The sequence below is a fragment of the Chiloscyllium punctatum genome, chromosome 7, assembly GCF_047496795.1.
Source record: "Chiloscyllium punctatum isolate Juve2018m chromosome 7, sChiPun1.3, whole genome shotgun sequence".
NCBI classification, from domain to species: domain Eukaryota; kingdom Metazoa; phylum Chordata; class Chondrichthyes; order Orectolobiformes; family Hemiscylliidae; genus Chiloscyllium; species Chiloscyllium punctatum.
In genome coordinates this window covers 58,867,810-58,889,971 of record NC_092745.1, presented here as the reverse complement: position 1 = coordinate 58,889,971, position 22,162 = coordinate 58,867,810, and the positions used below count along the sequence as shown (strand labels likewise).

Below are 22,162 nucleotides of genomic sequence, written 5' to 3'. Positions count from 1 at the left end.
GGAAGTGGAATGTTGGATCTGTCATAATTTATCCAATGGCATAGCAGACTCAAGGTGCTGAACAGCCTACTCCTGTTCCTATATCTTTTGGGCCCATCTAATTTGAATTAAATTTAAACGAATTTAAATTCATATCCACTGGATAAACTGGCCTAACTCTTTCTAAAGTAATACCTTAGATTTGTATTGTAGATTTTCCATTCTGCAATCTTTGGCCTAACATAAAAATCTATTGGATAACTATTGCAACTGACTGCATCACACACTTCAGGAGGAACTTGATTTTTAGCTGAATGTCTACTGCAACAAAGACAAAGATTTATTTCAGCAAAATCTATTCACTTAAGGAAAGTTAAAATCAGATCCAAAGAAAAAGTGAATTGATTTTTGTTAGAGAAATGAACATCACTCTACAACTTCAAATTTATTGGGAAAGGAACCAATATTTTACATTAAAATGACCCGGGTTTGATGCACCTACAGAAAACCACATCAACACCACTGTAAGCCAGATAAATTTACAAAGCAGTTCAGAAGCACCGAGGGTTTGAAAACTGCTGATGTAACACCGTTATTCAAAAAGGGAGACAAAAAAAACCTGGTAACTATGGACCAATTATCTTAGCATTTGTCATTGAGAAAATATTAGAATCCAGTATAAAGGATGAAATAGCAGAGCATGTAAAACCATGATATAATGAAATAAATCAGCATGGCTTCATGAAAGGGAAATCATACCTGACAAATTTCTTAAGAATTATTTGAAGGTAGATAAAGGCACTTGATAAGATACTGCACATAAAGCCACTTAAAAAGAGCCCAGGATATTGGGATGGTATTGAGATGCATGAATACAGCATTGGCTAACTAATACAAGACAGAGAGTTGGAATAAAGGGGGCATTTTCAGGATGGAAAACTATAACTAGTGGAATGCCAAGCAATGAGTGCCAGGGCCACAACTATTCACAATATAATGACTTGGATGATGGAAATGATCATACTATCCTCCAGTTTGTGGATAACACAAAACTAAGTGGGAAGGTAAGTGGTGAGGGTGGCTAAGGAGGGATATAGACAGGTAAAATGATTGGCAAAAGCTTAAGAGATGGAACCTATTATAGGTAAATGTGAGGTTATGCACTTTTGCAGGAAGAATACCTAAATATTAAAATACATAAGTTTCTCAAAAGACTTGACAGGGTAGAATGTGGAGAGATTGTTTCCCCTTATAGATAAGTCTAGGTAGAGAGGGCATAATCTCAGAATAAAGAGTCACTCATTTAAGATGGAGGTCAGCAAGGTTTCTTTTCTTTCAGACGTTTTTATCACAGAGGGCAGTAGAGCTTGGGTGATGAAAATGGAAAGTTTTTACCCGCCAATCCCTTAAAGACCAAACAAGACTTAGGTTTCTTTGTCGAAGCATTTATTCATGCAGATAACAGTTTTCCAATGTAGAGGTTACATATTTACAAATTCTTATCTCTATCCAACAGTATTCATTCTATTCTACATTCTATGTTAGTACACATGACTTTACTATTCAATCATATTCACATCTGTGCACAATTATAGTGTCAAATCAAATCATTACATGTTCACAAATATATTATCCCAGTAAATCATCCCATGGTCACATCTGTTGAGTGTAAGCATGTACTTTGTAATTATCAAGACTCTTTATTGTCCTTTTAATTCCTTTCAAGAATATTCAAGGCTGACAGATCTCTAATCATTCATGGAATCAAGGGTTAGGGTAATAAACCAGGAAAGTGGAGTTGAAGATTATCAGATCAGCCAAAATCAAATTGAATGGCGGAGTAGATTCAATGGTCCAAATGGGAGATAATGAGGTCTGCAGATACTGGCGATCAAAGTTGAGAGTGTGTTGCTGGAAAAGCACAGCAGGTCAGGCAATATCCAAGGAGCAGGAAAATCGGGATTTTGGGCTGGAGCCCTTCATCAGGAGCCAATTATCAGGAGTCAATTTTCCTGCTCCTCAGATGCTGCTGACCTGCTGTGCTTTTCCAGCAATACACTCTCAACTCAATGGTCCAAATGACCTGCTTCTGCTCCTACACCTTATGGTCTTATGAGTTAATCTTCTGGGACTTCTGGCCCATCTTTGGAGTGTTGGCCTGTTGTCACTGAGGGAAATAAAGAAATCTTGTCTGATATTGTGCCTTTCACAAGTGCAGTATGGCTCAAAGCACCTCACACCTAATTAAGTACTTCTGAAATGGTGCCTCTATTGTAGTGTAAGGGAAATGCCAGCCAATTTAGACACAGCAACTTCCTACAAAACAGAAGTGTGATCATGACCTGATAATTTATTTTAGCCATATTGACTGAGGGCTAACTTCAGTGTACTTCTTTGAAATAATGACAAGACAACTTTTATATTTCCTTTAATATCTCATCTAAAAGATGACACTCTGAATATATACTTTCTCAGTACTGTACTGGCATGTCAACCTTGATCTTTAATTCAAATTCATTAGCTTGCACCTACTACATTCTAACTTAGTGATGACCAATCAACCAGAGGTGACACTTGCAATCATATAGATTGACACTTCCACAATGAGTGTTTTACTGACACAGAAATATATTTTAGAGTTTTTTGCTAATTCAGATAGAGTATATTGATGGAGACAAATGTTTATTCATCTACAAGCATTTCATCATTATGCACATAGTTACTGTGCCACAAAAAAACAAATGTTTTGAACTTTTGCTTTGAACTGTGGCATGGTGGCTCAGTGGTTAGCACTGCTGCCTCACAGCACCAGGATCCCAGGTTTGATTCCAGCCTTGGGTGACTGTGTGGAGTCTTCACATTGTCCCTGTGTCTGCGTGGGTTTCCTCCCACAATCCAAAGATGTGAAGGTCTGGTGAACTTGCCATGCTAAATTGCCCACTAGTGTTAGGAGGGAAATGGGTCTGGATGGGTTACTCATCGGATTGGGCTGAAGGGCCTGTTTCCACACTGTAAGGAATCTAATTCTTTATTGTTTTAAATGTACCGAATATGTTGTGTTTTGATATTGCTTCAGTTTGACTGTATTTGTTCATAATCCAATTTCATTCAGCTTCAGGCAATACAGCCTGCCAGTGTTATTTTTCATCATTTGGAAGGACTGACAATTTCTGAGACTCATCCATAATTCCCAAGGTGTGAGTGAGTCCACCTTTTTCTCTGGTTTTGAATACATCAAGAATCAATTCCCAGAAACTGGGCTTCTCTGCAGAAGCTAGCTTGACATTCATTCAACATTTAAAAAGGTATCTGTTTTGTATCCGTATTGTAATTATCTGTAGAATAATCAGTGATGTTGCATTGTCAGAAGCACAGTCTTTTATTCAAATAGGAAGTGCAGGTGAACACCGAAAAGTTGTAGTGGGAAAGTTGTCATACAGCTGGTATTCTGCAAGAATGAGAACAAATAGATTGAATTGCTCTTTTGTGAAATCTAGCCTCAGGCATGAACAGAGCAACATGAATGGGGAAAAGTAACAGCACCTGTCAAACAGTATATGGCATGACTCAGCATCTTGACGGAGGTGACAAGCATAGAAGAAACTGTGTCTACTCTGCTTAAAATCAGTGGTGCAGCTGCTCCCCTCATTATTCTGTCTCATTGCAATGTGGTTACTGTTCAAGTTTAAGTCATGACAATGAGTGTTCAGCAGGTTAGTCAATCACAAGGGAAAGTTGTAACTGATCCTTCCCTCGCTTCATGTCACATTTGCACCTAATGGATGCCGATTACTGATGAAGAATATGAATTTTTCCCTCCCTAGCCTACAGGCACTGACTTGCTCAGTCAGCGCTGCCCAAGGATTGAACCTTGACTATCCGGTTTTGTATGAATCAGGTTTAATCATCCTGATGCAGCACTGACATTACTAATTCAACAATCAATTTTTGACAAACATAATTTCAAAACAATTACTCTTTGTGAAACAATTGCCAAATACTTAGGTAAGGCAGAGATATGATTATTGTGATTTTTTCATGTAGTGGTTCCTTAATAAATAACCAGTGCAATTATGTGAAGGTAGAACAAATGTAGGAGTAAATAGGTCAATCTCAAATTGGCAGATTGTTTCTACTGGGCTACTACAAGATTTGGGTATTTGGCCCCAGCAGTTTCATAACAATGATTTGGATGGAGCGAAATATAAGGATGGTGTAAAGAGGCTTCAGAGGGATTTGACTGGCTGAAAGAACATGGCATATTGAACATCATGTTAATAAGTATGGGGTGACCAACAATGGCAGGAGGAATGAAACTGCAGGGTCTTTTTTACATAGTCAGAGATTGGCAAGTATTGACATCAGAAATAGCTTGAAAATCCTTGTTAATAGGTTAGAAGGCACACCAAGCAATGAGAAATTCAAACTGCATCTCCCCATCCCGGTCCTATGTCCTGTTTGTATGGTTGTAGTCTTAGTAGAACTGACTTAATTCTTGCTATTAACACTAACTTTTCATCTGTAACGCCTCCACATTACCATTCACATTCTTGTTGCCTTTTGCTCTGGTTCATTTGCCCCTCTTTCTATTTTTCAACAGATTTTCCAAACCCTTCAGTTCCGAAGAAGAGTGATACTGGACTTGTAATGTTAAGTGTTTCTCTCATAACAGATGCGACCATATCTGCTGAGTTTCTCCAGCATCTATTTTAATTTCAAATTTCCAGCATCAAAGTACTAAGCTTTTCTTTCAACCAAATGGTACGTGGTCTGTATGATGTCTTTTTGCTCAATTATATAGAACCTTGATGTGACCACACCTGGAGTATTGCTTGGAATTTTGTCCCCTCAGCGAAGGAAGAATATACATTCCATGGAACTTGCACAGGAACACTGCTGTATCAAAATTCTCCTCCAAGCCACATAGCATCCTGATTTGGAACTGGGATGAGCTAACTGACACTGAGCTAACAACCTGGAACTCCCTAACTAACAGGACTTTGGGTGTACCAACATGAGATGGACTGCAGCAGTTTCAGAAAATGTCTTACTGTCACCTTCTGAAAAGCAATTAAGAAACAGTAATAAATGCTGCCCTGCCAGTGATACCCACATTCCATAACATATTATAAAAACATCCCATGACTCAAAGTCTTGACAGGGTGCATATAAATAGGATGTTTCTTCCTGTGGGAGAAGCTAGAATTAGGAGGTCACTACTTCAAAATAAGGGGTGGCGTTGCCCATTTAAAGCAGAGATAAAGAGAATTTTTTTTTGCAGAGGTTTGTGCATTGTTGGAACTTACAAACTCTGAATATTTCTATGGCTGAAGATTTTTATTAAGCAGGGGCTGATGGGTATGGAAAATAATAAGTCAGCCCTTATCTTACTGAATGGTGGAGTGAAAATATTTGTATGTTCGGATGCAGTTATAGTCACCATACAACCTTCCAGTTAATTCTTCTTGTAATCAGTTTCTTAATTACTAGAATTATATTCCTACAATATCAAACAGCCTAGGCCATCTAAAAAGGGAACAATTTAAATGGTGGAGTTTCATTTCTTCAAGTAGTGAAATGGTAAAGGTTGTTAACATTTTAATGGATTTCTTAGAATCTAAAGATTCATGGAAAGCATCCAACATGTCTGCAGAGACCTCCTTTAAAATCTCAGATGCAACCCTACAGGTCCAGATGTCCTATTAGCATTTAGTCATATTAGTTTCTTTCGTCATAGCTGGTGTGTTAATTTCCTCACAAACTGCATCTTCGAATTCCCCAAGACTCAGGGGCCAGGTACCACCTTTCCTTGCTTCAGCTTCCTGGTGCCTTGGCCACACTGTCCCAGAGCCTGGATGCCACCTTCAAGAAGCCCAACACTTCACTTGACTCTCCTCATGCTCCAATTCAGAAGTGTTGGACCACACTTGTACTCAATGACTCCTACCAAAATAGCCTTGGCTTCAATACACTGGGCACCAGCACAAAGATAATCTGGAAAGACACATCTAAAGAAACAAAATGCAAGTTAAAAGAGCATTAGAAAGACAGTAGGCAAGAAGTAAATAGATCAGCAACTTAGGCTCAAGAGAAGAAACCATGTTAACTGACCAGATGCCAAAGCAAACATAGAAGGGATGTGATTGCTCTGGACAGGGTGCAGAAGAGATTTACCAGGATGTTGCCTGGGGTGGAGAGTTTTAGTGATGAAGACAGATTGGATAGTCTGGTGTTGTTTTCCTTGGTGTAGATGGAGGGAGGACATGATTAAGATGCATAAAGTCATTAGGAGCCTAGACAAGTTAGACAGAAAGGAACTTATCCCTTTGGTCGATGGATCTATGATGAATGAGTATAGAATTAAGGTATGGGTCCGGAGGTTTAGAAGGATATGAGGAAAATGTTTTTCACCCAAAGGATGATGGGAATCTGGAACTAACTGGGTGTAAGGATGATACAGTCAGGAACCCTAATAACATTTAAGAAGTATTGCACTGTATACTTGTGATGCCAAGACATACACACAAGGCTACGGGCCAAGTGCTTGAAAATGGGATGAAAATAGGTGATTGTTTTTGACTGATGTAGACTCGATGAAGTAAAGGGCCTTTCTCTGTGCTGTGGACCTCAATGACTCTATTGATGACTCTAAACCAAAGAATGACTACGTCAGATGGACAAAGTTGAAAATCTCATAACACCAGATCAAAAGTAAAAGACAGGACACTTTGATCTTTTACTTATAAATTCTGTGTCCGATGTATCCTGTCCCACTAGCTACATGAGGAAGGAGCAGTGCTCTAAAAGCTAGTACCTCCAAACAAACCTGTTGTACAATAACCTGGTGTTGCATGATTTTCAAATTTGTTCACACCAGTCCAACACTGGCACCTCCACATCATGTCGTCAGATGGAGAACAGTTGGGCACAAAGGTAAGTACACCAATGAGTAAAATAGAAATCTGGTGCAAAGCAAAGCCCAATGGGTTGAACGTTGGCACCACTTGTCACAAGGGGTGCAATCATTAAGGTTAACTGTATGCAGAGACTATATACTTACAGAATTGATGGGAAACTGTTCACCCTACATTACCTTCAATCCAAAATCAATTGAATTTCAAGACACAAACATTACTTATGTGCGTCCTCACTGTGAAAATGAGCTGCAGGTCATTTCTGACTCCTTCTCCATACCTTAGTGGGGATTCCCAAACTTATTCCCAATCTGATTTCATTTTGAGATTTCAAAATTGTTAAAACCTCTCTGTGGATAGTGGGTGGATGTCAAGCTGTGAGAGGAGGGCCCAATGGTGCAGGAGAACAGCTTTATAATTGAACAGAGCTCTGTGGCTGTCTTTATTTCTACAGAATTTTGGGAATTGCTGCCTTCACTCAGAAAATTAAAGTTCCAATCAACTCCCACAGCAAAAGACTTCCCCCATCTATTGAGATCCACAGTGGAATCCAGGATAATGTGGACTATTTTCTCAATGAATGTAGGCAGAGAGCAAAATTCCATCATTGCCTCCAATATGTCAGCCCAGCTTTCAGAAAACAAAAGAATAATCTGGATAAAGCATAGTATCAGATGGGTTGGCAGAAAGCCTGAGCAGCCACAGTCTCAAGATAAAGGGAAATCTAATGAGGAGAGGCTAGGCAGAAGACAACCACCTTGTGAATGATGCTTTGACAGACCTGCTGAAGAGAAAGCTGATTGGGGTGAATTCTCCTCTGAAAAGTAAGTGTAAACCTTTTTTTCATAGAATCCTAACTGTTTGGAAACATACCCTTCGGCCCAACAAGTCCACACGACCCATCCGAAGAATAACCCACCCAGACCCATTCCCCTACGTTTACCTCTGACTTAATGCACCTTAACCTACACATCCCTGAACACATGGGCAATTTAGCATGGCCAATTCACCTAACCTGCACATCTTTACTGTGGGAGGAAACCATAGCACCCAGAGAAAACGCACACAGACAATGTGTAAACTCCACACGGACAGGTGCCCCAGGCTGGAATCCAACCCAGGTCCCTGGCGCTGTGAGATAGTAGTGCTAACCACTGAGCCACCATGCTACCCCAATTTTCTGAAAGTGGATCAATATGATTTGTAGAAGGAGATCTATTACTGTTGCAGATTGATCTTTCTAATAGAATATTGTTAAATTAACTTAACTAGATATATTTCTGCATGGGGCGGCATGGTGGCTAGCACTGCTGCCTCACAGCACCAGGGTCCCAGGTTCGATTGCAGCCTCGGGTGACTGTCTGTGTGGAGTTTGCACATTCTCCCCATGTCTGCGTGGATTTCCTCCGGGGACTCCAGTTTCCTCCCACAATCCAAAGACGTGCATGTCAGGTGAATTGCCCATCGTGTTAGGTGCATTAGTCAGAGGGAATTGAGCCTGGGTGGGTTACTCTTTGGAGGGTCGGTGTGGACAGGTTGGGCCGAAGGACCTGTTTCCACACTAATGCCATGGATGGTTAAGATTCATCCATTTATGCACACCAAATGCCTACTTTACCTAGTTCAGTCAGACAAAAATTTCAAACTTTTCAACTTATGCTTGAATGTATACCAAATTCATCATATAGTTGATGAAGCCAGTTAGTTATTATGATACTCTTTTTGTTACATTCGCCCTCCAAAATCTGCTGGAGACATACTGATTCTTTTAAACAGCCAATGCATTTTGCCTATTATAATATTATAGGAGAAAGCGAGGACTGCAGATGCTGGAGTACCAGATTTGAAAAATGTGGTGCTCGAAAAACACTGCACGCCAGGCAGCATCCGAGGAGCAGGAGAATCGACGTTTCGGGCATAAGCCCTTCTTCAGGAATGAGCTGAAGAAGGGTTTATGCCTGATACGTCGATTCTCCTGCTCCTCGGATGCTGCCCGGCCCGCTGTGTTTTTCCAGCACTACATTTTTCAACTATTATAATATTATATAATAGATATGAATGCGATGTAGTAATGCAACATGATATACAAATTATTCAAACATGAATAATTAAAAGACCCTTTTCAAATAGTTTAGTAGTCTCTGACCTCCATCTAAATGATGCATATTATGATTATAACATACATTACATAATATCATTTTATATAATGGTGTTGTATGCCAGACTCCTGATCCTCACTGCAGTATCTCTTTACTACCTTTATATTTGAAACTGATGCTCTGTTCAGCATATACATTGTACTTTTTATTCATAGTTATCATGATATTTCACTAACTTCCAGTGACTTTTGCAATTCTGGATCTGCTGCAATGAATGCAAATTGTTGTTGATAAACTTACTTTGCCTAAGTGGTTAATGGACAACTCCACCAGCTTCTGTCCTGTTTTCCTTTTCTAATTAAGAATCAAATGTAATGATTTAGGATGGTCTAACCTGCACTGCAGATGTGAAAAAAAATCTTGCGTTATTCATCATAAGTCTATGTGGATAATGTTTGTAAACAACACCAGTATATTTGTGACTCACGGCCCAACCCTGGAGAACACTAACATAGTACACATGGTATTGAATGGTGTGAACAATGAGCCATGTCATTCTAGAATAATAAAAGGACATACTAATCAGTCTCCAAAGATGTGGCCTCTGGTCTGGGTGAATTGCATCCATGTATTTTTCAACAATCAGAAGAGCTAACAAAGGCAATAAGGAATAGTATACAAAATCTGTTAGATATCTAATGCAATTCTGACATTTAAGATGTGGGAAATAGAACGTGTCCAGCGAGTTACAGACAAGTCAATATAACATCAGTTATGCGAAAATAATAGCACCCCTCTAAAGAAGAGCACCTAAACCGGAAATATCAGCATGGATTTCAATAGTGAAAATTTTGTTTGACCGACCTTATCTTCTGTTTTAATGAGTTTACAGTCTAAACAGTGGTAATGCAGTAAGTATAATTTACATGCAGCTTAGCCAGAGAATGTGGAGTTGGAGAAGTGGCAAAATGGATTACCACCTGAGTTCAGGACATTTGGGAATAAAACATAGTTATTCAGACTGGTAGAAGGTAGACGTGTTTCACAAATAAAATAAACCAAAGAACCACAGATGCTAGAAATCTGAAACAAGTACAGAAATTGCTGGAGAAACTCAGAAGTATCTGAAGGGTCACTGGATCCAAAATGTTAACTCTGCTTTCTCTCCATGGATGCTACCAGATCTGGTGAATTCTCCATGAATTTCTGTTTTTGTTTCCGTTTCACAGATATTTGCTGGACCTCTGCTTTCCACAAAATGAGTTGGATGTGAATATCGGAGGTAGGGTTAGTAAATTTGCAGATGACACCAAAATAAATGGTGTAGTGGAAGCGAAGAAGGTTACCTCAGAGTACAATGGGACTTTGATCAGGTGGATCAATGGCCGAAGGAGTGGGAGATGGAGTTTAATTCAGATAAAATGTGAGGTATTCCCTTTAGGTAAGGCAAACCAGGATTCGACTTATACAGTTGATGGTAGGGACCTGGGGAGTTTTGCCCTTCCACAATGAGCACCAATAGAATGCTACCTGGTCATTCATCACATTGCTTTCGGTGAGTTATCACCAATAAAGAATGGATGCTGTTTGTTTTACAAATAATTACACTTCAGAAAGAAATTAATTATTAAAGAAAGAAAAATCAGGATTTATATCATGCTACCAACACCACTAGTCTACAAGCACTCCATAGCCAATGATGCACTTTTGAGGTTGAGTAATTGTTGTGATGTAGGAAACACTGCAATTTGCACACATTAGATTCCCATCAATAACAAAGATAATGACTAGACTGTCGATGTTGATGAATAATGATCTGGATCCTCGATTACTTCTTTACTCTTCAAAGTCGCATGACATTCACTAGAGCCAGTCCTGAAGAACGGTTACACCCGAAACATCGACTTCTCCACCTCCTGATGCTGCCTGGCTTGCTTCCAGCCTTCTGCCTGTCTACCTTGGATTCCATCAGCAGTGGGTTTTTTTTGTCTCTAACTTACTTTTATTCATGCACAATTTAAGCAGCAGATCCACTGCTGAAGTATTATGCAATTCATTGCAAATCTCCACAAACTTATGCTTGATTTGCTTCTTAGAGACAGCGGTTTGACCATCTTATTACTGTTAAACATTTTTAAGATTGGATTCCTGCATTAATTGCCCATTGGATATACCAAAGGACTTTTAGGTTTGAACTTATGTAGATATCCTTTTAACGGCATGGTAGTTGTTGATGCAAGGCCAATTAATCTCTCTAGTCCAGAAAGGAACCAATTCAAATTGGTGATTCTCAATCTTGTTGAGAGCAAATTCTTCTTTGATTTCAAAACTTGGTATATCCTTCCTTTCCCTGTCCTTTTTCATTTATTCTTAATCCAACATTTATTTTTCTTTATTTAATTCTCTTTCTATATTTGATCGGAGTCGAATTCACATTTCTTTTCTGTCATTCAGAACTCCCATTTTGATCTTTCTCCTCTGAAAGGAGCAACATGGTGACACAGTGGTTAGCACTGCAGCTTTACAGTGCCAAGAACTCTGGTTCAATTTCAGCCTTCGGTGATTGTCTGTGTGGAGTTTGCATGTTCACACTGTCTGCATGGACTTCAACTGAAATGTTCTGGTTTCCTCCCACAATTCAAAGATGTGTAGGTGAGTGGATTAGCCATGCTAAATTGCCTTGTAGTGTCCAGGCAAGATTGATTAGCCATGGTAAATGCAAGGTTACAGGGAACGCTATGCCCTTCGGAGGTTCGGTGTGGACTTGATGGGCCAAATGTCCTCTTTCTACCTGTGGGGATTCTATGAAGTTTCTGCCAAAGTGAAGGGTGCTAGAAATGGTCTGAAGTGAACATGATTTAAGTAATTTGTTTTGAAGAGTCACTGGAACCAAAACATTGACTCTGCTTTCTCTCCACAGATGCTGCCAGACCTGCTGAGGTTCCCACCAATTTCCAGCATCTGCATTTCTTTGTTTTATGAATTGAGCATTTTTTTTGTTGTATGTGGAGATACTTAGGCATTTTAAATACGCTAATTTTAACTTCTGCTTAACTTACAAACTGGAAGTTTTTTTTGTCTTTCTTGAAATTTCTCACAATGTCTTCATAAGATGTTGCCAATTTATGGTTTTAAATTAGATTAGATTATATTACTTACAGTGTGGAAACAGGCCCTTCGGCCCAACAAGTCCACACCGCCCCGCCGAAGCGTAACCCACCCATACCCCTACCCCTACATCTACATCTATATCTACATCTACCCCTTACCTAACACTACGGGCAATTTAGCATGGCCAATTCACCTGACCTGCACATCTTTGGACTGATTGTCACTCATGTACCATGTCCAATTGAATATCAAGTATGGATCACAAGCAAACATAATCTTGTTTTACCTCTCTATTTTTCTGGATCTTTAGTAGAAACTAGATTTTAGTCCAAATGGTCATAGAAGAGCTTCACTGGCTCAGACACTAATTGCTGATTCACTGATTTTGCTCAACTGCTAAGGAAGTCTACGTCTACAAAAACAAACTGATATATTCCTAACGCAGCTAAGCGCTCAGTCTAAGCACTAAATAGCTCTGTCTTTGGATCGAAGTTTAAGCAAATTGTCACTGCTTCAGCAAACCACTTCAAGAATCCTGACTGACTTGTCTCCTCTTTAGACCTGAAGTACTGATGTCAATAGCGTGACTCCAGCTGCTTCTCTATTGGGATGTGCTAATTCAGAAATTCCCAACATGATAGGCTGCGAGATAAAATTCTGGCGTTGTGAGCCTTCCTTTTGACACTCTGACCAAATGTTAACAGCTGGGAACTCTTTAAATCCTTGAATTATTTTATGGTTGGCATGACTAACCTTTGGCTTTTTTTAAAATCAGAAACCAGACACCACTGAAATCTGTTACAAATCCCCAAAGATTGAATATTTTGCTTCATTTTTTTCATCCCAATATCCTCCCTGCTGCTTGTTTATAATGCTCACTAATATATCATAGCAAAACATCTATGTAGGGTCACATGGGAAACATTTAGAAAGTATTTTTCTACCTCATTGCAAACACGAAACTAAAATCTTGTACCTTCTAGATTTTCATGCTTGAGTCTTATACTGAAGGATGTCTTCTTTCACGTGTTATTCAAAATGACACTGAAACCATTGGGTCCAATTTAGAAAAACAAAAATTACACCTGATGACAATTGAGTGGACAATAGAAGCTGGTAAATATTACCCCTCTCCTTGTAATTCTGATTACATCCATCCTACGCCACAATTTGTGCGTCTTTTCCATAATCTTTAGATGTGGCTATATTTTAACTGAATCAGAAAATCATTGTTTCTTTTGAACATTGAGAAAGAAATATACATTAAAAATATGATGTCATCAAGTTAGAAACTGACAAGACCTAGTTAACTCACTTTTCATTGCATTAAATGGGGAGCTTACATTGTAGAACCAGTTCTCAGAAGGACTATCTGGCCCAATTATACAAGGTAGCAGCTATTTTTGCAGGAATTACCTGGTTTCATTGAACACTGATTTTACTCACTAATTCACTATGGAGATGAGTTTCCAAGTCATGCCTAATTCAAAACAGATCAATGTAAAGTTTAGTAAAAGTTCTGTGTATGTTGTACATGTGAGACCTAACGAACAGATACACATGATTCCAAGAGATGCAGGTGTCATCAGTATGAGTTTCCTGCAGTTGTGTCAATTCAGCTGCATTAAGTGAAAATGTGGAAACAGTCATGTCTCTAATCAGTGTAGAGATCCCAATGAAAAGGTCAGTGCAAACCAAAGAGTTCCACAAATGTACAGAGATAAAAGAAGGATTTTTTTAAATGAAAGGTACCAGTAAGAGTCTTGATGATGGAGGCAACCCACTGAAGAGTGAACAGTTGTAAAATTAAATGCTGTATAGAGTATTATAAAAGTGAAGACTTATATAATGATGAAGGAGAATACATTACCATCACAAAAAATATATTTGCCTTGGTGGGAGTCCAACATAGATTTGCAAGAATGACATTTGGACTTCATGAGTTAAGTTATGAGAAAAGATTGTACAAATTTGGCCTTTTTTTTCTAAAATTTAGAAGATTATGGGGTGTTCTGATCAAAGCCTTCAAAGTATTAAAAGGAAAAGACAAAGAAGATAAAAGATAAACTAATTTCACTGCTAGGGGATCGACAACTCAGGGACATAGTCTAAAAATTAGGGTCAGACCATTCAGGACAGGTTTTGGTAAGCACTTGTACACACAAATAATGGAGGAGGTTTGGAACTCTCTTTCACAAACAGTAGTTGATATTACATCTGTTGTTAGTTTTAAATCTGAGATAGATAATTTGTTTGTTAAGCAAAGGCATTAAGAGGGACATGGGCTATGGGCAATTAGGCCATAGATAAACCTTAGTCTCACTGAATGGAAGAAGGGGCCTGAGGGGCTGAAAGGCTTACTCCTGTGTTCATATGTAGGTGGCTCATTTCCTCATTGGTTCATTTAATGCAGAGTGTTATCTTAACCACACTGTCTTATGACATGAGAAGACAGCTCAAGTACATGACATGTAAATGAAAGTTTTGGCTGTTATTCTTCCAAGGCATTGCTCAAGTATAAAAATGTTGCCTGTCTGTGTCACAAGATGATTAATAATGAAGCTCATATGGCACACCTAAACTATTCCACCAGATAAAACCTAAGTGTGGTCCACTCCAATTACTCCATTTGCTTCTTAAATATGCACTTGATTTTGCTTTCTCCGGTAAATCTGCTGAAGGGCTGATTGTGTATTCATCGCATATTTCTTGATGTCAGATTTAGCTTTCATTAAGTTAAAAATCACACAACACCAGATTATAGTCCAACAGATTTATTTGGAAGCTCTAGTTTATGGAGAGACAGAGAACACAGGGGGCTAACACCTTCAACATATTGTCTCGCTATCACCCATTGTTACAGCTAACCTGAGCATGCAACTTTTAAAAAAAGGCTTTGTGATTTACACATGAAAGAAGTGAAACTATCATGGTATTCAAACAGATGAAAGACTCAACAGACGATCAAGGTATTTTTCAAAGTATAATTTCAGTTACATCACACTGTAAACTTTTGCTATAAATTCTGTGTCTTTATGTTGAGTCCTCCACTATCACATCTCTGACCGGCTTGAAAGGATATTGGAGCGGGAGGGGGAGGATCCAGTTGTTGTGGTCCACGTTGGTACCAACAACATAGGCAAGACTAGGGTGGAGGACCTGTTTGGGCATTACGAAGCACTAGGCAGGAAATTGAAGCACAGGTCCTCAAGGGTCATAATCTCCGGATTACTGCCCGAGCCACGTGCCAATTGGCATAGGGACAAGAAAATTAGGCAAGTAAACACGTGGCTAAGGGATTGGTGTGGGAAAGAGGGATTCCACTTCATGGGGCATTGGCATCAGTTTTGGAACAGGGGGGATCTGTACCGTTGGGACGGTCTCCACCTGAACCGATCAGGTACCAATGTTCTAGCGAAGAGGATAAATAGGGTGGTCAGTAGGACTTTAAACTTCTGAGTTGGGGGGAAGGGAAAGTGAAAGCGACAGGGAGTATGGAGGTAAATGGAAAGATAAGCAGCAGGGTAGCATGTTTCCAGGCGGATTTAAAATTGAGGCAGACTGAGAATGCAGAAGAAAGCAAGGATAACTTAGGACATATGACTTCCAACATCTCTAATGATAAGGAAGTTAGCATTAAGGCACTTTACCTGAATGCTCGTAGCATTCATAACAAAGCCGATGAACTAATGGCACAGATAATAGTGAATGATTATGATATAGTAGGCATCACAGAGACTTGGTTACAGGGGGGTCAGGACTGGCAGTTAAACCTCCATGGTTTTTCAACTTATCGAAAAGACAGAGAGATGAGGGGTGGGGTTGCCTTGTTAGTTAAGAACAAAATTAAATCTATGGTATTGAATGACATAGCGTCGGATGATGTGGAGTCTGTGTGGGTGGAATTGAGGAACCACAAAGGCAAAAAAACCATAATTGGAGTTGTGTATAGACCTCCTAACAGTGGTCAGGACCAGGGACGCAACATGTACCGGGAAATAGAGAAGGCATGTCAGAAAGGCAAGGTTACATTGATCATGGGAGACTTCAATATGCAGGTGGACTGGGTAAATAATGTTGCTAGTGGATCTAAAGAAAGGGAATTCATGGAATGCTTACAGGATGGCTTTTTGGAACAGCTTGTCATGGAGCCCACAAGAGAGCAGGCTATTCTGGACCTAGTGCTTTGCAATGAACCAGACTCTATAAAAGATCTTAAAGTAAGGGAACCCTTAGGAAGTAGCGACCATAATATGGTAGAGTTCAGTCTGGAGTTTGAAAGGGAGAAGGCAAAATCGGATGTAATGGTGTTACAGTTGAATAAAGGTAATTATGAGGGCATGAGAGAGGAACTGACTAAAATAGACTGGAAGCAGAGGCTAACCGGGAAGACAGTAGAGCAAAAATGGCAGGAGTTTGTAGGTATAATTGAGGACACTGTACAGAGGTTCATTCCCAAGAAAAGAAAGATTAACCGGGGAGGGATTAGACAACCTTGGCTGACAAAGGAAGTCAGGAAATGTATTAAAGAAAAAGAGAGATCCTATAAAGTGGCTAAGAACAGTGGGAAATCAGAAGATTGGGAAGGATACAAAAGCAAACAGAGGATAACAAAGAGTGTAATAAGAAATGAGAGGATCAAATATGAAGGTAGGCTAGCCAGTAATATTAGAAATAATAGTAAACGTTTCTTTCAGTACATAAGAAACAAACGACAGGTAAAAGTAGACATTGGGCCACTTCAAACTGATGCAGGAAGCCTAGTGATGGGAGATAAGGAAATAGCAGGAGAACTTAATAAGTACTTTGCGTCAGTTTTCACAGTGGAAGACATGAGTAATATCCCAAAAATTAAAGGGTGTCACGGGGCTGAGTTGAGTATGGTTGCCATTACGAAAGAGATAGTGCTAGAAAAGTTAAAAAGTCTTAAAATTGATAAATCTCCTGGCCCCGATGGGATACACCCTAGAGTTCTGAGAGAGGTGGCTGAGGAAATAGCAGAGGCATTGGTTGAGATCTTTCAAGAGTCACTGGAGTCAGGAAAGGTCCCGGATGATTGGAAGATGGCTGTTGTAACCCCCTTGTTCAAGAAAGGATCAAGGCAAAAGATGGAAAATTATAGGCCAATCAGCTTAACCTCGGTTGTTGGTAAAATTGTAGAATCCATCATTAAGGATGAGGTTTCTAAATTCTTGGAAGAGCAGAGTCTGATTAGACAAGTCAACATGGATTTAGTAAAGGGAGGTCATGCCTAACAAACCTGTTGGAATTTTTCGAAGAGGTAACAAGTAGGTTAGACCAAGGAAACCCAGTGGATGTGGTCTATCTAGACTTTCAAAAGGCCTTTGATAAGGTGCCACACGGGAGGCTGCTGAGCAAGGTGAGGGCCCATGGTGTTCGAGGTGAGCTGCTGGGATGGATTGAGGATTGTCTGTCTAACAGAAGGCAGAGAGTTGGGATAAAAGGTTCTTTTTCAGAATGGCAGCTGGTGACGAGTGGTGTGCCGCAGGGTTCGGTGCTGGGGCCACAGCTGTTCGCATTATATATTAATGATTTGGATTAGGGAACCGGGGGCATTCTAGCGAAGTTTGCCGATGATACGAAGTTAGGTGGACAGGCAGGTAGTACTGAGGAAGTGGGGAGGCTACAGAAGGATCTAGACAGGTTGGGAGAGTGGTCAAGGAAATGGCTGATGGAATTTAACGTGAGCAAGTGCGAGGTCTTGCACTTTGGCAAAAAGAATAAAAGCATGGACTACTTTCTAAATGGTGAGAAAATTAATAAAGCCAAAGCACAAAGGGATCTGGGAGTGCTAGTGGAGGATTCTCTAAAGGTAAACATGCAGGTTGAGTCTGTGATTAAGAAAGCGAATGCAATGTTGTCTCTTATCTCAAGAGGGTTGGAATATAAAAGCAGAGATGTACTACTAAGACTTTATAAAGCTCTGGTTAGGCCCCATTTGGAGTACTGTGTCCAGTTTTGGTCCCCACACCTCAGGAAGGACATACTGGCACTGGAAAGTGTCCAGCGGAGATTCACACGGATGATCCCTGGAATGACAGGTCTAGCATATGAGGAACGGCTGAGGATACTGGGATTGTAGTCGTTGGAGTTTAGAAGATTAAGGGGAGACTTAATAGAGACGTACAAAATAATACATGGCTTGGAAAAGGTGGATGCTAGGAAATTGTTTCCGTTAGACGAGGAGACTAGGACCCGTGGACACAGCCTTAGAATTAGAGGGGGTCATTTCAGAACAGAAATGCGGAGACATTTCTTCAGCCAGAGAGTGGTGGGCCTGTGGAATTCATTGCCACGAAGTGCAGTGGAAGCCGGGACGCTAAATGTCTTCAAGGCCGAGATTGATAGATTCTTGTTGTCTAGAATAATTAAGGGCTACGGGGAGAACGCTGGTAAGTGGAGCTGAAATGCGCATCAGCCATGATTGAATGGCGGAGTGGACTTGATGGGCCGAATGGCCTTACTTCCACTCCTATGTCTTATGGTCTAAGGAGTGACGCTCTGAAAGCTAGTGTGCTTCCAATTAAACCTGTTGGACTATAACCTGGTGTTGTGTGATTTTTAACTTTGTACACCCCAGTCCAACACCGGCATCTCCAAATCATTGTGGTACAGGCAGTCTCACACAGGGCAACTCACACCTTGAATGCATTATCTAGGCCAACATGACATCAATTGTTAAAGTTCATTGTAAATGAACTAAATGACATAGCTGTAACAATGGGTGACTTTGAGAATGTCATTTTTAAAACGATTCTGCAATTTACACATGAAAGAACTGAAACTAACCTGTTCATTCTAAAGGATGAGAAACTTAACAAACAATCCAGGTCTTTTTCAATATATAATTTCAATTACATCACACTATAAACTTCTGCTATAAATTCTGTGTCTTACAATTTTACACTCCACAACCACCTGATGAAGGAGCAGCGCTCCGAAAGCTAGTGCTTCCAAATAAACCTATTGGACTACAAACTGGTGTTGTGTGATTTTTAACTTTGTACGCCCCAGTCCAACACCAGCATCTCCAAATCATAACTTTTACTAGTTTAGTTTTCCTCTCCCTTCTCCAAAGTATGGAATTCAGCTTAGCCAATGATGTCAGCTTTACTTGTTCCATTCCCTGAGCTACTTTATGCACTTAAGTTTAATATTATCTCAGGCACTTCCTTTCTTGGCTAAAAAGCCCCACTTTATACAACATTGCATCTCAACTGAGATTGTTGAAATTTATTTGTACTGTCTCCAGTGCTCAAGTGTCTCACCTCTTTTTGTTAGGGACTGTTCACAGCATTCAAAACCTTAACAGAATACACTATAGTTTACTTAAGATTTGTAGCTCACTGTCTGCTTAACATCCCAAAAGATGCCATTTTGCCAATCAGGCCTCTGTCTGCTCTTTGAAAAAGCCACCCAGTTGGTTTAGTGTTACTGTTCTTTTTCTCCATAGCCTTACAATGTTTTTTCACCTTCCCAAGTATTTACCCAGTTCATTTTTGAAAATTATTGTTGAACCTGATTCCATCTTTCTGTCCAACATGGCATTCCAGCTTTTCTTTAGCACTATTTCCTCAAACCACAATTTTCTCCACTAAAATGAAGCCCAAATTTGAGTATAACTGAAGGACCCCAGATCAAGTAAAAATGTTACAAGTGTGCCCTAGAAGATTTCCAAATCCTTTTCCTGATGCAACCTAGTTAACATTAATGTTGTTCAGCATTGGCTCAGCCTGCAACTCCAGCTTTGAATTAAATGAAGATCTTTGCCAGAAGAAAAATACGTCTACACTCTTTGTCCAAATGAATTTGAATAGTATTGGTACAACACTACAAAACACAAACTATTCAGCCTACTTTTATAAGGAAATCCCTCCAGATCCAGGATCAACCTAATGAAACTTCTCTGGACTTCCTCCAATGTCAAGGTACCTTTTCTTACAGATGGGGACCAAAGTATTCCAGCTGTTGTTTGATTAGTGTCTTGTATAGTTTTAGCAAGACTTCTCTACTTTTAAACTCCATTCCCTCTGAAATGAAGTCCAACAGTCAACTTGTCTTCCCAAGTGCCCACTGAACTAGATGCTAGCTTTTTGTGATTAAGGTACAAGGACCTCCCAATCCCACTGTGATGCAACTTTCTTCTGATTTTTTCCATTTAAATAATACTTAAATCTTCTTTTCTGTTGTTGTGGTTCTGTTCGGCGAGCTGGAAATTTGTGTTGCAGACGTTTCATCCCCTGTCTAGGTGACATCCTCAGTGCCTGGGAGCCTCCAGTGAAGCGCTTCTGTGATCTTTCCTCCGGCATTAATGATCACAGAAGTGCTTCACAGGAGGCTCCCAAGCACTGAGGATGTCACCTAGACAGGGGACTAAACGTCTGCAACACAAATTCCCAGCTCGGCAAACAGAACCACAACAATGAGCACCCGAGCTACAAATCTTCTCACAAACTTTGAACCTTCTTTTCTTCTTGCTAAAGAGGGTAACTTCACATTTACCCACTTTATATTCCATCTGGCATGTTTTTGCCCACCTATTTAAACTGTCTATATCGTTCTCTATTCTGTATATTTTTGGATTCCAGCACATGCAGTTTTTGTTGTCTCTATGAATATCCTTCTGTAGACTAGTTTATTTGCCTATTTTGGGTCATCTAATAGTATGTTCAATTCTCTCATTTAAGTCATTAGTCGGTTTTAATAATTGTGGACCCAGCACTCCATGAGCTATAGATTGCAATCCTGAAAGTATCTCCTATGCCATTCTCTCTCTTCTATACTTGCTGATATACTATCTCCAACAGAATGTCCGACCTTAATAAGTAGTCTTATGTGCAGTACGTTATGGAATGCCATTCAGAAATCCAAAAATATCAGCTCTATCATTCCCTTATATCCCTTGCTTGTCACCTCCTCCAATGAACTGTAATAATTTGTCAGGCATGAAATTCCATCCAGTTTTTAAAAAAAAATTGTATTCAGGATAATGTAAATCTCAGCTACTTACACAGTCTGGAAGAATAAAGACTTTGAGAAGTAAAGGGATCATGCCTTGCAAATCACACCCAATATTACTGCTTTTGGATTGCTAAAAACTATTTTGAAACCAGAATCTGATTAAAGTAATGATGATATGATGATTTCACCAATTCTGTAAATTTTTTGACAATGTTATTCTTGTTAATATATCTCTTAAGAGAATAAATGCAGCCTAAAAATTGGAAATGCTCAGTGTACTCAGCAGGTCGGGCAACATTCATGGAAAGAGAAACACAGTTGACCTATAATCTTAACAGGTTCCCTCTTCACAGATGTATTTTCTGTTCCTATTTCAGATCTTCAGCATCTTGGTTTGATGATTATTTTATCTCATACACTTATCCTACGGAAGAATGAGATCATTCAACACATCATTCAAGGCACTTAGTTTTCTGGATGAATAGCAAAAATTAAAACAATGCCGTGGTGGAATGTACCTTTTGGCAGCTTTTTCCATGATGCCAGTTAATATTGAAGACATCCCATTTTTGTCGATATAGCAACCGTCGCTGGAATTCCAGAAAATTATTTGTAAAGTTCGTCCAATTATTCTTGAGACGCAATAATGCGACAGAGGAAAATAGGTTTCCATTTCATCGAGAAATAATTCATTATCATTGAAAAAGTGTCACATCTACGATGGACGTACTGCAAAATTTTGAAAGTAAAATGTGCTATTCAAAACCGTTAATTCACCACAGGTGAAAAAATTAGGCCAGATCAACTCAGCTGAGGTGTCCCGTCTCGGACTCAACATCCTTCCATTCGATCGTTTAGATTTAGCAGCAGGACGTTGTTATCAGCTCAGAGCTGTATTCAGTCCTCTCATATTCAGAAATATCCATTCTTGTCATTAACTCAAATTGAAGCACTGACACCTGCTTCTATCCGTGCTCGACAGCAGGGGAGAGTCTTGGACGACCATCTCGGAGGACCAGTGACGGAGGAGAGTCTCGGAGGACCAGTGACGACACTTGGAGGACCACCTCGGAGGAC

The 22,162-nt window shown here is 39.7% G+C and overlaps 1 protein-coding gene across 1 annotated transcript in view; it reads right to left on the bottom strand.

Moving 5' to 3' along the window:
- The window catches only part of soat1 (sterol O-acyltransferase 1), a 104,753-nt gene extending 82,655 nt beyond the window's left edge, over nucleotides 1-22,098 (bottom strand). Inside the window, exon 1 of the mRNA XM_072573686.1 lies at nucleotides 21,604-22,098. Coding sequence (XP_072429787.1) covers nucleotides 21,604-21,758 — 155 coding nt within the window. The 5' untranslated portion in view covers nucleotides 21,759-22,098. The remainder of the gene's footprint in view (nucleotides 1-21,603) is intronic.
- Nucleotides 22,099-22,162: the final 64 nt, after the last annotated feature.